At 42.7% G+C, this 15,105-nt stretch overlaps 1 protein-coding gene across 1 annotated transcript; it reads right to left on the bottom strand.

The window, feature by feature from the left end:
- Nucleotides 1-42: 42 nt before the first annotated feature.
- On the bottom strand, nucleotides 43-14,677 carry Nsmce4a (NSE4 homolog A, SMC5-SMC6 complex component). Its single transcript, XM_036175934.1, has 11 exons — nucleotides 14,288-14,677; nucleotides 13,221-13,298; nucleotides 10,269-10,399; nucleotides 7,895-8,046; nucleotides 6,133-6,232; nucleotides 5,160-5,250; nucleotides 3,681-3,775; nucleotides 2,340-2,388; nucleotides 1,185-1,276; nucleotides 1,019-1,105; nucleotides 43-212 (listed from the first exon to the last, which is right to left on the bottom strand). Exons 1-10 carry the CDS (start codon nucleotides 14,568-14,570, stop codon nucleotides 1,031-1,033), a joined length of 1,146 nt encoding a protein of 381 aa, XP_036031827.1. The 5' UTR covers nucleotides 14,571-14,677; the 3' UTR covers nucleotides 43-212; nucleotides 1,019-1,030.
- Nucleotides 14,678-15,105: the final 428 nt, after the last annotated feature.

Here is a 15,105-nt window from a genome sequence, read left to right on the forward strand (position 1 = left end):
AAAAGGAGGACCATATCCCCCAAGAGACAATAAAGACAATTATTTGTGAATATGGCAGTGATTTTTCTTTAATCAAAGACAACCATGACAAATCCATTAACTATCAAAAGCTACATTTTACTGAAAACAATCTTCATCTTTAAAAACATTTAATCATACATATATACAATATATGCTGCTTTCCTTTCAGGATTTCATTATCGCCTTCAGTTCTAAAAAATAAGTGAAATAAAAGATAGCTGGTTAATAGCTGACACATTCTATACATACATGCAATCTAGTGACTAGCCCCTTGTCAGCGAGTAGGACCAGGTTAATCCACTGTGCTCGGATAGTTCCCTTTCCTTCAAGATAATCTTACAAAGGTAAGCTATCTTGAAACAAAAGTTTTGTTAATTGAAATATATACTGAGGTTATATAAAGTACTTTAAAAGCTCATTTTAGTTCTCAAAATGAGAGAAAATTGAAGCTAAAAAACTATTAAGTCCTTTTATAGACAGACTTACAGATAAAATAAGGTTTTAAACTGAGGGGCAGGGCCAACAGATTCAAAGTCATTTCCACCCACTATCTTCACTACAGGAAATACATCATCGTCACTACAATTTCAAAGTCTCCCCTCTGTAAAAATGTTTTCTCCCATTATCCATTGCAGAACTGTCCATTTACTAGCATCCCTCTGCATGCTAGGCCACTGGAGCCTCGTCTTCCTTCTCTATTAAATAAGACATCTAACAGAAGAGTGAGCAACGCCGGGAGGACTCCACATCATCCACCCATTGTTAGGTGAAAACAAACTGATAAGTTCTCCTGCACTGCTCTTTGATCAACAGATCTTAAGAACACCAAAGTAAGGAAGGAAGCCTGCCTCCCACCCTCCTCAGCAGTTACAGTTCTAGGACTGGGACACTAGAGGGAGGCAAACCCCAAACTTCACAGGAATGAGGAAATACTATAGCGTGGGTTGCCTAGTAAAATTTTAACACAAATGTGTGTCTGTCATGTAGGAAATGTTACCTTCAGCTGGCATCAGGCACTTAGCCGCTGCTGGCTCTGACTCAGAGAGATCACAGGCTCAGAAATCTCAAAGGTCTTCACGATCTCCTGGTCGGAAACAGGAACATTCAGGCAGTGGGTTTATATCAGATGAAGTCACAGTCAGAACTGCACTGCAGGGCCTTACCTCCCAGTCACGGTAACTCAGGGCTATAATGCCTTGACTCCTAATTTGCGTGTTTTGTTCAATTCCCTCATTTTCTTCATTAATCACTGGCTCTGTTTGAAAGACAAAGTTTTCAAACATCATCAATCATCAGAACAGGTAACTTTATGGGAGTGAAGTTTGTACTGAGAAGAGACTTGTATGTGCTTCCTAGAACTCCATGTGAACCTGTGCACTAGCCATTCAGCTAAACCCTAGTGAGCCCAATAGGAGACTGAGAACACGTATCAAGTAACTGCGGTGAAAGTCCTAAATGACTTTAGAGGGGCGTGACTAACAGCTAGGAATGAAATAGCCCAGAAGCTCAAGGGAGAGCGCTGGCATCACGGACAAGTGGTTGGAAAGAAGGAAACCACAAATAGGACTCCAATTACAAACACTATTAAAATCTAGCGCAATTTATCACTTTGTTAATCTTTACATCAGTGAATTAATGATATCAATTACTCCATCTGTTTTAAATCATGCTCATATTTTCAGTTAACCAGGAAAGGTACACTATTTGAACTTTTGTTTATATAAATCTTATTAAAATTGGGAACTTATTAGGCAGGGTGGCACATGCTTTTAACCCCAATAACTAGGAGATAAAGACAGGTGGCTCTCTTTGAGTTCAAAGCCAGCATGTTCTACATAGAGAATTCCCAGGTTAGCCAGGGATACGTGGTGAGGCTGTCTCAGTCATAGAACTTCTATGGTTTAAAATAACAATAAAAGCAGGCATGGCAGCACAAGCCTTTAATCCCTGAACTCAGAAGACAGAGGCAGGAGGATCTCTGTGAGTTCAAGGTCAGCCTGGTCTACAAATCAAGTTCCCAAACAGCCAAAGCTCTCTATATTGAGAGAGCGTGTCTCCAAAAAGAAATCAAAACCAAAACAAAACAGAAGCTTGTAATTCCAGCATTAAGAAGACTGAGGCAGGAAGATTGAGAGTTTAAGGCCAGCCTGGACTACATAGCAAATTCCAGGCTAGCCTGGGCCATGGTGCAAGACTATCAAAAAACAAAACAAAACAAAACAAACAAACAAAAAAAACCCACTTGCATTTACTCAAATAAAATACATTTCATAAACTCTTAATATTTTTTAAAACTAACTTCTATGAACATAATTTACCTATTATTGGTAGTCGGTCTTGGTCCAGTCTTATTCTTGCAAAACCATCCTAAAACAAAAACATGGTTTGAAACAAACACCAAAATCTAATGCATGAAAAAACTTAATCAGTTAGAAAAATCTGTACTTCAGACAGCCAAAATTTACCCAAACTTAAGACAAAACTTTTCTCACATCTTTCTTCACAAAAGATTATTGCTCAGGTTTTGAATGAACTTTTACTGGACAGATTCCACATTGACTTTATTATTATTACTACTATTACTACATTTATTCTTTTTTGGAATGGAGTGGCACTATGGTACACATATGGAAGTCAGAGAAGAACGTGTGAAAGTTGGTTCTCTCATTGCACCGTGTGTGTCCTGGGGATCAAACTCAGGTTTGGCAAGAGTTTTTACCCACTGTGCCAACTCGTCAGCCCTCAATCCTAGAAACTCGTGTTCTTTAACGATTTATGCATATTCTGTCATATACCTTCCACATTTTATTACACACAATTCTATCCTTGGGACCACCAGCAAACATGCTTTGTTGTTTGAGAAAGTACTTGGATAAATATAAGCTTCTGTCTAAATTTAAAAAGCCAAATTCATCTTCCACGTTTAGGAATGCAACACGATGTAAGACTCAAGTCTTAATTCAAATATCTACAGTACATTAATAGGGTTTTGTTTGGCTAGTTTTGAAATTTTTCACATTTAATGAGCTATAAAACTACTATAAAGCCCTCCCATAGATTCTGTATTCATATTCACCGCTGCTTTGCCACATTTACTTGATCACTGTTTATATTATTACATGAGGGATGTGAGGATGACCTCTAGGACTGTCCCCTTCTGCTGCTTCTCCAGTGTCTGTGTCTTGAGAATAAGCTTATTTTTATATAACATGAAAACCTCAGGAAATGTACCATATTGTAATAGTTTCATATAGATTTACCATTATACTTGGAACTAGAAGTGTTTTGAATTTGGGACTATTTGCACAGATACAATGCGGTATCTTAGAGATGGGACCTAATCTAAACATGAAATTCATTTATGCTCCATATATACCTCACACTGCCTGAAGGTAACTTTATACTTTATTTTTAATGGGCCTGCTTTTCAGTTGTGACCAATCATAAGCAGTAGTTGTGAAACTTTCCAATTATGTTCTCATGTTTCAAGTTTTGGAGCATTTAAGATTCGTATTTTTAAAAACTAAAGGCAAGCTATAAATTTTAGTTCACCTAACATAACAACAATTAATGTTCTGCTATCATGGACAAATACCTTTGTCAGCTGTGTATCATTTTTAAAACATGTAAAGGATGTTAAAAAAAATCTAAAACCTTACCCGTATAATGAAGGAAACATGAAAGATGTTTTCCACTGTACGGGGGAAAGAATGTGGATCAACCACAAAATCAAAAAAGGACATCGGAGTATCAGCTATAGGAAAAAAAAGAAAAAAGAATAATCTTCAAAACACAAAAAATTATTTTTGTTTCACAACAAGCTCTCTGCCCTAACATTCACCAGAGACAAGAAGGAACACAAAAGCCTCCTGCTGTGGGGAGCACACTCTTGTGAGGGTCAGTTCGGCATTTCTAATAAAATGGAGATGCTCGCTGACCTGGCTGCCTTCAAAACCCTCCTCAGGAATGACGGTCTAAACATGCCAGCTACACAAAGACTTTCACCTCAGCAGTTTGTACAACAGGAAAATGCAACAAAGAACCTTCCCAGTGATAAGGATTATTAACTCTATTTATGATAAAGCCATACCATGAGAATCCCTAAAAATAAGGAAAAGCTATATGATATAGAAGAATGTTTACAGAGAAAAGTCACAGTGCAGAAAGTGTGTATCATGATTAGCTTGGAAAAAAAGAAAAGGAAAATGAAATAACTCCCAAACCAAAAAACAACAGCATTCGTTTTTATATGCTATAAACAGAAAACACTATGAAAACAGGCACCCATGTTTGACAAGTGACCCTCATGGGAAATAGGAGGGAGGTAGAGGACTTTTACTTTATGGGGGCTGGAGACATGGCTCAGAGATTAAGAACACTGGCTGCTCTTGCAGAGGACCAAGGTTTGGTTCCAGCACTCATAAGATGCAGTCTTCAGTTCTAGAGGACCTGACACCCTCTCTGGCCTCTGAGGGCACTGCATGCACCTGGTACACTTACATACAAGCCAGCAATCACTCATATATATATATATATATCTGTCTAAAAAAAACTTAGGGGCTAGAAAGATGGCTTAGCAGTTAAGAGTCACTGTTGCTCTTCTAAAGGACCAGGGTTGGATTACCAAAACCCACCAGGCTGCTCACAACCACCTATAACTTCAGTTCCAGAAGATCCAATACCCTCTCTGGCCGCCAGAGGCACCAGGCATGTATGTCATATACAGATATATAGGCGGACAAAACAACCATATACATAAAATAATAACTCAAAAAAAAAAAAAAAAAAAAGGAATGGTTTTTAAAAGTTACTTTATCAACATCCTCATGTGAGGTATTAGGAGGTAAAGATTCATTAAATACAAAGAATCAAAATGAGACAGGTATTGTATCTAATGCCTGTAATTCTAGCACTCTGGAGGCTAAGGCAGGGAGGCTGCCATGAGGTTTGAGGCCAGCCAAGAGTATACTGAGCTAGCTCCAGGCCAGCCTGGGCAATAGACTACTTTAAAAGGGGAGGAGGAGAATCACACTTAAATATATGCAACTGAAATTCCTTTCAAATAAAACAACCTTGCAGGAAGTGGCACACCCAAGAAACACAAACAGCTGCACCTTTTAATGGGGTGCCATACTTACGGTCTTCTCTAAAGTATGTCTGCAACAATCCCAAGATCCTCTCCACTTCTTTTTCAGTTGCTTCTTGATGAGACTCTTCCATGCATTTCAACTGGGGAAGAAAGTCATCGTCACACTGACTCACCCTCATGTCAGTTACTAACCTTTTCTCTCTGTTCATATCAAACCTTCAGAGTTTCATTTGGCCTTGCTAGCTTTTCACATGTCTTAAAATTTAGTTTAAGGGGCTGGAGAGATGGCTCAGAGGTTAAGAGCACTGCCTGCTCTTCCAGAGGTCCTGAGTTCAATTCCCAGCAACCACATGGTGGCTCACAACCATCTGTAATGAGATCTGGCGCCCTCTTCTGGCCTGCAGTCATGCATGCTGTATACATAGTAAATAAATAAATCTTAAAAAAAAAAAAAAAAAAAAAAAGCTTTCTCACTTCAGTAATATTCTTATTAGTAGAAGGGACTGGACTTGATCTTGCCTCCCCCACAGGGGTCACTTGCCAATACTGGAGACATATTTGGTTATAGCTGGTGTGGGCGGTGCTATTAGCATCTAGTCAGCAGAGGGCTGACTTACAATGCCCAGGACAATTCCCTCACAATAAGAATTACCCAGCCCTAAATGCTGAGTGCACTAAGGGTGAGAAACTCAGCTTTAGGAGAACTGATTAAAACCACAGAAAATGAGTTAAAGTGGTCAATCTAACAAAATGTTGAGACACTTTGAATAAAGTATTTAAATGACTAGAACCTGACTCTAGACCCTAACACTTAGATACTTAAAACTTTTTTTTTTTTTTTTTTTTAAGTGGAGTCAGGGTATTATTATGTAGCTCTGGCTGGCCTGGCCTAGAACTTGCTATGTAAGTCAAGCTGGCCTCCAACTCCCAGAGCCCCACCTGCCTTAAAACTCTGTACCACCACACCCAACTGCATATATCAAGTATAGGTTAGTCTAAAAAGCAGTACTTGAAAAGCAAACCTGAGCAGGCATTGCCCGCTGCTCTTCTATCATGCGAGGTTGTCTTGGACGATCAGTTCGTGGCTTTGGCACAGGGAATTCTCCATGTATTGAACCCAACCTAAGGAAATATGCTTTCATGTCTTTATTGTTTCCTTTATAAACAGCCCCATTCCAATGACTAAAGCAGTTGGTGTAGCCTACTCAAATTCAGACCAGGCTTCAGTGATGAGATTTAGATTGTAACATCTTCTCTGCTCCATCTGTATTCCTGCAAGAACTCCTTGCACTTTGTCAATCACATACTCTCTCATGCTTTCCTGGTGCTCTGGACAGCAGTAAAGCCACTAAACGCACCTGTGAAATCTTTCCAACTAGCCTCTTACCTGTCACACAAAGGCGACTTTTAAGATCAGAAAGGTGAATACATGGGTCTAGGTATGTCTGAGTAACAGTTCACAGCTGAGGACTACTGAGCAACCCTATCATAATGGGGTCTTTTCTCAAAAATAATAGTAATAATAATAATAATCCAACAACACAAACTAACCCCAATGCAGCCTTATGCTGCAGTAATATATTTATCATGCAGAGTTTAAGGCCCCTTAGAATCTAGTTCCATTTGCTCGTTATACTTGAGATGAAAGTATGTATATCTTATAGATGGGATGAGATTAATCTGCATATCATCTCAAATGTGATAGCTCCTATAATATACTATTATGAGAGCCTTTCAGCAGAAATATCTACCCAAAACACAGAAGAGATCTGGTTGGGAAAATTGATCATTTACTGGTATTCCCTCTGGAAAAGTTACTGGAGGCATCCAGGTTGGGACCAGTGGGTGAGTAGAGTTCACCAGAAAGATGAGGGGAAGGACGTCAGTAAGTGAGGGAACACAGTATGGGGACAGAGTTGTAAACACTTCATGTGGCTAGAAACTGAGCTGGATGATGCCAAAGGCTAAGACGTTCCCTTGAGATGCCAGGACTCAAGACCTATTAGCATCAAACAGAAAACAGACTTGGATTTTATCACATCATTAAGAAAGTGTGGTCTTTATACAATAGTTCTGGGCATCTGAGTTGCCAGAAGGCATGTTATAGATGCCTGAGCCAGGACACAGCCCTGCTACAACCCAAGCTCCAAAGCTGTCTAACACAGACTCGACCAATCTCAGGTTTAAAGGAATTCGAGACTAGTGTCCTGGATCTATGGGAAGAAAGGACTAGAACACACTGAACAGCTACCCTAGGGAAAAGACCTACTGGAGAAGAAGGGCTAGACACTTGAAGGCTATCTTTCAAGAAGCAGCAACAACCATCCCTGGTTCTGCCACAGAGCCAGGACTAGATTAGCCAACGTCATTTCCTAAATTGAGATAATAAGCTGGGCAAGTGAGTCATCATGCAAAGGATGCTATAATAAATGGCCCTGACATAAACTGCCATAATCTCAAGATACCCTCAGTAGGAGCCTTCATCCTCCAGTATGGTAACAAACTCAGAGGTAATAAACAGAATCAGAAACCCACTGAGCCAGGCAGCAAACAAGCAGAGAGCACCTGGTAGGGTACTGCCCCACAGCCTCCCTGCTAAGGGGGACAGAGACCCATTGATTCCAGTTATGTTTACATTTATGGACACCTGTCCAAGTTTGGGCAGTCTCTAAACAATGGCTTCATGACTGTGATCTCTTTTACTACTTAACTATCTTCATCCCTACAATAAACAATTTAAAGTTTACAAATGGCTAGTCTGTTGGATTTTGAAAATAATCTTACAGAAAGTGGAATGTATGGGTTTTATTAAAGGTGTTTTCTGCTGTTTTGCCTGATATTTTCCAGGAATCATAGACAATTAATTCCAAATCAGTTCTATCTTCATCACGGATGAATTCTTCAGCTTCTAGTGGATTTACACCCATATGTGTCAGCTACAGAAAAAAATGAACAAGAAAAAAAAAAAAATCAGTAAAACTACAGGCAACCATTCACCAAATTCAAAGAGGCCAGAAGGAGAGCCTATTTTCATACTGGCTCAACTTCTTATTGCAAAGATAACTTTACATATAAATTCCTATTCAAAAGTATCTTTTGTTGTGAGAAAATATTCCTCAATATACTTAGAAGAACATTTGGTGAAGACAGTGAGATGATTTAGCTTAACAGTTCTCAACCAGGGTGATTTGCCCTAGGGGGTCTTTTGACAATACAAAACATTTTTGACAGTCAGTAACCGACATGCTGTGGCACCTAGAGGGTAGAAGTCAGAGAAACTGTCCTACAGTAGTGCACAGTAGAAGCATTCAATACACAGATGTACCCAGCCCAAATTATCCCTGGTGCTGAGGCTGAAAAACCCATTCCCTTTCATCCCAGCCTAAGGGGCTTGAGCTCATAGGAGCCTACTGGCATACAAGCAGCTCCATCAGGAGCAAAACTATACTACCAGGGAAATTGAAGACCCCAAATGAAGCACTCCAGTACGGAACCAGAAGTTTAGCTGGCTGAGATCCCAGTGACTGGCCATCCTAGAAGGGATCTCAGTATACCCAGAGAGCAGTATAACACATGAAGAGATTTCTAAGTCTCTCTTCCTGAGGAGTCTTACCAACGAGAGTCAAACAATTCTCTTGTCTCTATTTTACAAAAGTGTATTATTACAGCCAGGTGTAATGGGTATATTTGTTTCTTAGGAAACATACAATGTTTATTGTATGAGGCTGCAATATGCCTAAAAGTCCTTAAGTTAAAGTAGCAGTAGTATATATAAACAATAATTAGAAAGCCCTCAAAGCAACCAGACTTTGAAGGGAAAAAAGCAGCAAGCATCTGATCAGAGGAGGCAACTGGCTCGCCTCCATTCTTCTGCCATCCAGTCCAAAGGGCCTTACTATGTAGTCCTGGCTGGCCTGGAACTAGATGTGAGGCTGACCGGAACCTGTCTCTGCCACCCTTGGAGAGCTGGGATTAAAGGTAAGGGCCACCACACCCAGCCTTTTCCTTAGTGTCTGATTTGTGGTGTTATACTTAGAAAGGCTTCTCCAACCAGACAGCTTTAAGACTAACTTATTGTGATGTTATTTAGAGGTTAAAGCATAACCTATTTTTTATTTTAAAAATACTTATCATGTGCATACTAGACAGCATTTCCAAAATACATTGTACTTCACCATTTTTATTTTAAGAAAACATTAAGACTTAATATTGGGTATTAAACCAAGGGCTAAGGCATGCTAGGCAAGTGCTACCCTATTAAACTACACCTCCACGCCCCTTTTTCTGCAATTTTTATTTTAAGAGAGGGCCTCTCTATTATAACTCAGTCTTGCAATCCTCCTGCTTCAGGTTCCCAAGCAGCTGGGATTACAGGTGTGTCCTAACACACACCGCTTAAGCCATCCTAATCCCAGCACCCAGAAAGCAGAGGCAGGCACATCTCTGTGAGTTCCAGGTCTGTCTGGTCTACAGAGTGAGTTCCAGGACAGCCAGGACTACATAAAGACCCTGTCTCAAAAATAAACAAACAAAAAACCAGAGACTCTATTCTTTTACTTTTTCTTTTTTCTTTTTCTTTTTTTTTTTTTTTTGACACATCAGAAAAGTTTTAAAATTTCAGGTACCAACTATTCAAGCTTGTGAAGAGGCAAAGGTGGGTGAATTTAAAAACTGCATTAAATACAAAACCACCATCCTATTTATATGGTTCTAAAATCTTTTCCAAAACAGAATATGTCCACACAACAAGGCTTAATTCATCTCCAACCCGTATCTACCCTGAGCGCCTCCAAGCCCCATCTCTACAGTGTGAGCTCTGGTCCAGCCTAGGACAGATGACCTAGAATGACCTAGACACTTCTGAAGTAACTGAGGAAGTGGCCATTAATAAACAACCAGAGCACCCAGAGTCTTAGAAGAGAGAGCCAAGAGGCTTCAAACGGCTCAAATCTCCCACCCTACATCCCACCACACAGCTCAACTTTAATCTGTTCATTTCCTAAAACCTCCTTGGAGGACTCTGAGACCAAAAAAAAAAAAAAGAATAAAAAAGAAACAAAGTAAAACCCATCTGCAAAGTGATATAAGCAGGTAGATAAATACATAAAAAGACGTTTTTAAGAAGCATTTAATTAAAATTCCATAGCTTGGAACTTACGAGAGTTTCCACGTATCTTAACATATCAAATGAGCTCAGATCAGAGCGCAGCTGTTTGGCTTTCTCTTTGCCCAGGTCTGAAGCCAGAACAAGAAACTGGGCATCTAGAACTGCTTCTCTTGCTCGTGATACTGTAGAGCAAGAAATACATGTTAAGAAACACACATAATCCACGGATATTCCCCCAAATTTCCAAGCAACTATTAGTACCCTTCCATTGGGCCAAATTAAGCCTCAATAGGCTGGAAGTGGACCCATGCATGGACTTCTAAAAATCCAGTTCCCTCCCCACCTTACTCAACCACAGCTAACTAGTCTTCCTTAAAGCTTACTCTCTAGTTTTCATATTCCTGGTCACTGAACCAGAATCTTAATTTTTTTTTTTAAATTTATTTATGTGTATGAGTGTTTTGCCTACATGTATGTACTTGAAGCATGTGTGAGCCTGATGCCCATGGGGATCAGAAGTGGTCAACATATTCCCTGGAACTGGAGTTACGGATGGTTGTGAGCTGACACATTGTCTACAAACCCAGGTCCTCTGCAAGTGCTTTTAACTGCTGAGCCACCTCTCCAGCCTCCACTGAACCACAATCTCTTATTAACTCCAGTAAAACTTCTGTCGCGCATAACACCTATCTCTTTGACTAACACATTCTTTGTTGTTGTTGCTGTTTTGAGACAAGGTTTCCCTGTGTAGCCCTGGCTGTCCTCAGACTTAGAGATCCACCTTCCTTTACTGGGATTAAAGGCATGCAGCACCACTGCCGGTGACTAACATTATCTAATCACCATCCTCATCTGAACTGATGTAACTCACGTGGAATGTCCATTATAGGTAGGGAGAGATGATACAAAGTCTACAATGGTGAAAAAATTGTTCAACTGAAGAACATAGCAAAACTAAGGGTGCTGGGTTTAACAGCCTCTATCCTATGGGTCCCAGAGAATTTGGAATAGTCGTCTAGAAAAACTCTAAAGTAAACCAAGACAAACCAACCCTGACAGATTCAAACTGAAATGCCCAGCATGCCCCTCAAGAGCATTTTCATTTGAGGCACTGAGTTCCTTAATAATCCTCACAAAAACAGCAAACATACGGCTAGGGAACTTGCTGACTCTGGCTTCTGTTTTTATCCATCACTTTTCTTCAAAGAAGTCAAGATTCTAATCACCTCAAGAGTCACTACAAGGCTGGGCAGTGGTGGTGCACGCCTTCAATCCCAGCACTCAGGAGGCAGAGCCAGGCGGATCTCTGTGAGTTCGAGGCCAGCCTGGTCTACAGAGTGAGATCCAGGACAGGCACCAAAACTACACAGAGAAACCCTGTCTTGGAAAAAAAGAAAGAAAGAAAAGAAAAATCAAAAATAATAAACAAATAGTAGTGACAGTGAGAGAAAGGGGAAGCAGATGCTGGTTGCTGGACTCTCGTCTACACAGCCCTTGCCAACATCCCCAGCCGCCACCGCAAGGAAGGTGCAAACATCCTATCTAGCTGAGAGCAAGTCCTCTAAAGGATTAAAACTGGTATAACACCCATGGATGCCATGAGGCCCAGCTGAGTGAATCATTTTGTCTTCTGCTTTAAACATGGGCAGTAACCCAGGGAGGTAACAAGTGGATGAAGGCAGTAAGATGTCCCGTGGATAGCAGGGGAGTAAAGAAGCAATTACCATGAAGAAACTGTGAGTCAAGGCTAGGAATGGAAGAAAAAGCTCACCAGTGGAGAAGGGATCTACTCCAGGGAGAAGAGGAACCTTAGTTCCTCAACTTCTGGAGGAGATTCAGTGTGTAGACCAGGAAGGGGACTGTAGGGAGGCCATGGCCAGAGCAAGAAAGAAGGTACCACACACTGAGGTAATACTGAAACTACCAGGCAGACTAGCCAACCGGAAGTAAATGGTCCTCAGGAACATGGAAATCGTGGTTAGCAGGGAACAAGACAATCCTATTTATCACTGCAGTTGCCCCTTTCTGTTCCCAAGGCAGTGAGAGGGGCCTGAAGAGGACATGGTCTGTGTAGCTGTCCTGGGGTACCCCTACCTCCATCACTGGACAATGATCAAAGTGGTTACTACCACAACCACGCCGCTGCTTTTAATTCAAACCAAGATTGTAGTTTAAAACTCCACGTTCATGGGCTGGAGAGGAGGTTCAGCAGCTAACACCGAGGACTGCTCTTCCAGAGGCCCTGAGCTTGGTTCCCAGTATCAGTTTCAGGCAACTCCTAACCCCACATCCTTCCTGTAACTCCAGCTCCAGGGGAGAATCTGCTGCCCTCTCTGGCCACCACAGAAACTGCACTCATGTACACAAACCCACATATGCTCGGAATTTACAACAACAAAAACTCCCAGGAGCTAGAGTGTAACGCCCTAAAATGCATGCTTCTCCCCAACTGCCTCCCACCACATGCAATGAGTGTACTTGTAGGCATGGCCACCTCCACTAGGTTATAGGTGGATGAACAGCTAAGAGCGGAGATGAGAAGGTCGGGAAAAGAAACAGGATGTCTGAGGTTAGCTGCGTTCTTCTCTAATTCATCACATACAAAGTTCTCAAATTCGGATCAGCAGAGGAATCATAGGAAGAGACTTCTTTTTTTTCTTTGGTTTTGGTTTTTGAGACAGGGTTTCTCTGTGTAGCCCTGGCTGGCCTGGAACTCACAGAGATCCACTGTCTCGGCCTCCTGAGTGTTGGACCCATCTCATGGCTTCTTAATACCGATGGTATGACTCCTCCCCAACTCCCAGAAATTCATGAAGAGTCCTTAAGTATATGCTGAGCCAAACGGTAAGTACACAGTGAAAGTAATATTGTTGCTAAAATGGAAAAGGTTCTGGGCCTGTTAAGTGCACTAATAAAGGGGAATTGTGGAATGACAGTTTGTTTCTATAAAGGTAACTCAATGAGTATAAGCTATGGCAACATATTTTAAAAACCATCAATTACCTTCATTAAACAGAGTGTTGGCCTCTTCAAGGACCTCTGTTAGTTTGTCACCAGCATTCAGTATGTCCTCCCGGTTTTCTATTTAAAAGAATACAAACTTAGGGAATTGTGCTCACCCTTCACTAACCAGTAGCTGACGACTGTCACTTACAGCAGTGAAGCCAAGTCCCACTCCTACTTCCTGGGTAATTATTTAAAATGTCTTATCTTTTTAACCAAGTTGTATAGAAAGAGGCAATGCTTACTGTTTCAAGCAACTTGAACTTTTGTGTGTTCACAAGGCCAGGGGGACAACTTGGGTGGGTGTCTTTCCCTCAGCTCACCATCACCTTTGCCTTTTCAGACAGGCTCTCACTAACCTGGAACTAGCCAAGTAAGCTAGGCAAGCTGAAAGGGAGACCCGGGGACTCTGCTTCCCCGGAGCTAAGGATACAAGTTTGCACCACTAGCTCGACATTTTTTTTGGTGGGTTCTGGGGATCTAACTCAGGTCATCATCACGTTTGCAAAAGAAGCACTTGCCGACTCAGCCATCCCCCGCAGCCCTCCAACTTTAATTTTTAACAGGAAAGACTTGCTCCCTTTAACCTTAATCAAACGGGCCGCTCCCCCATACAGGGGCTGGATTAAGAAGCGGTTGTCAAATTTAGCAAGCAACAGGGTCACCTGAGGAGCCACTCAACAAACGCACGGACCTACCCCGTATTTCTGATACAGTGAATCCGAGATGGGAAAGGAAGGAAACGTGTATTTTAACAATCCCGAGGGACTCCGTAGCTCAGGCGCCCACTCTGGTTTCAACAAAAAAGCACCTGGGGCTTATTTTGCTTGTCTTCCCAACTGCCTGGCTGAGTTCAAGCAAGTCACCACCAGATCTGACCTCCCGCGTTTCCAGCCAGCAACAGAGCACCTGCGTGCCGGGCGCCAAGGTCGCGTAGGGTACACTGAGTAAACAAACGAAGGCGCGCAGCCACGAGCCCGCGCCGACCGGCCTGCGCCCACACCTCCCGCCGCCCTCCCGGGCCACGGAACGCCGCCGGCCCGCGCAGCCCCAAAGCGCCACCTTACGTTGGACGGAGTTGATGAGAGCGCGGTACTGATGGCGGATCTGGCGGCACAGGCCCTGGTCGTACTCGGCCTCCAAGCAGGCCGGGTCTATCAGCTCGTCCCCGGAATCAGACGGCTCGGTGTCTTCCAAGCTCGGGCGCTCCGATGCTTCTCTGCGCTCTGGCGCGGCGCCGCGGCGGGCCAGCGGGGACCGCGAGCGGGAACGGGAGCGGGTGCGATCCCGGTGCGGGTCGCGACCCCGGCCCCGGCCCTCGGACCGGCGGCCGCTACTATCCCCAGACATCGCGCCAATTCGCCTTGCAACTTCTGAGCGGCGGAAGTTCGCGCCAGAAACTGAAACCCCCCGCTGGGCTCGAGCGCCGGCTCCCGGCGCAACTCAGCTCCCCGGCTTGCGCGCGAGCGCACAGCGACCCCTCTGGTGGGAGGTCGGAGGCGGGTCTGTCTGTGTTTGTGCCTAGCCGCGGCTCCCTTTAAGGTCCCTTGACGTTGCTGTGGCTATCATCATCATCTACTGCACCGGGCAAGCCAGAAACTTAGGACCTTGGCTCCCTGATCCCAGTGCCCACCCCACGTAGCCATGCATCTTTCCAGAGTTCCTTTGGCGACTCTGACCTTGGGGAGGACACAACAGAGTTCCTTGACTATCTGTCTCATCTGTTAACCATCCTTCTAAATATCTGCACCACAGCGACATGTTCACAGCTGATTCTTCAACTACAAATACCCTATAACAGGTCTGAGAAGGATAATCATATTCAATGTGGTTTCAAAGATATGCGTATGCATTTCACTCCACATGTGTTCATGCACTGTGCATA

The sequence above is a fragment of the Onychomys torridus genome, chromosome 1 (genome assembly GCF_903995425.1).
Source record: "Onychomys torridus chromosome 1, mOncTor1.1, whole genome shotgun sequence".
Taxonomy (NCBI): domain Eukaryota; kingdom Metazoa; phylum Chordata; class Mammalia; order Rodentia; family Cricetidae; genus Onychomys; species Onychomys torridus.

Coding starts and splice junctions, on each gene's coding strand:
- Nsmce4a (XM_036175934.1), bottom strand. CDS start 14,570: ATGTCTGGGGATAGTAGCGGCCGCCGGTCCGAGGGCCGGGGCCGGGGT. Junction 10,400..13,220: donor CAACACTCTGTTTAATGAAG/GTAATTGATGGT, acceptor CTTGCTCTACAG/TATCACGAGCAAGAGAAGCA. Junction 2,389..3,680: donor ATGTTTCCTTCATTATACGG/GTAAGGTTTTAG, acceptor TTTTTGTTTTAG/GATGGTTTTGCAAGAATAAG.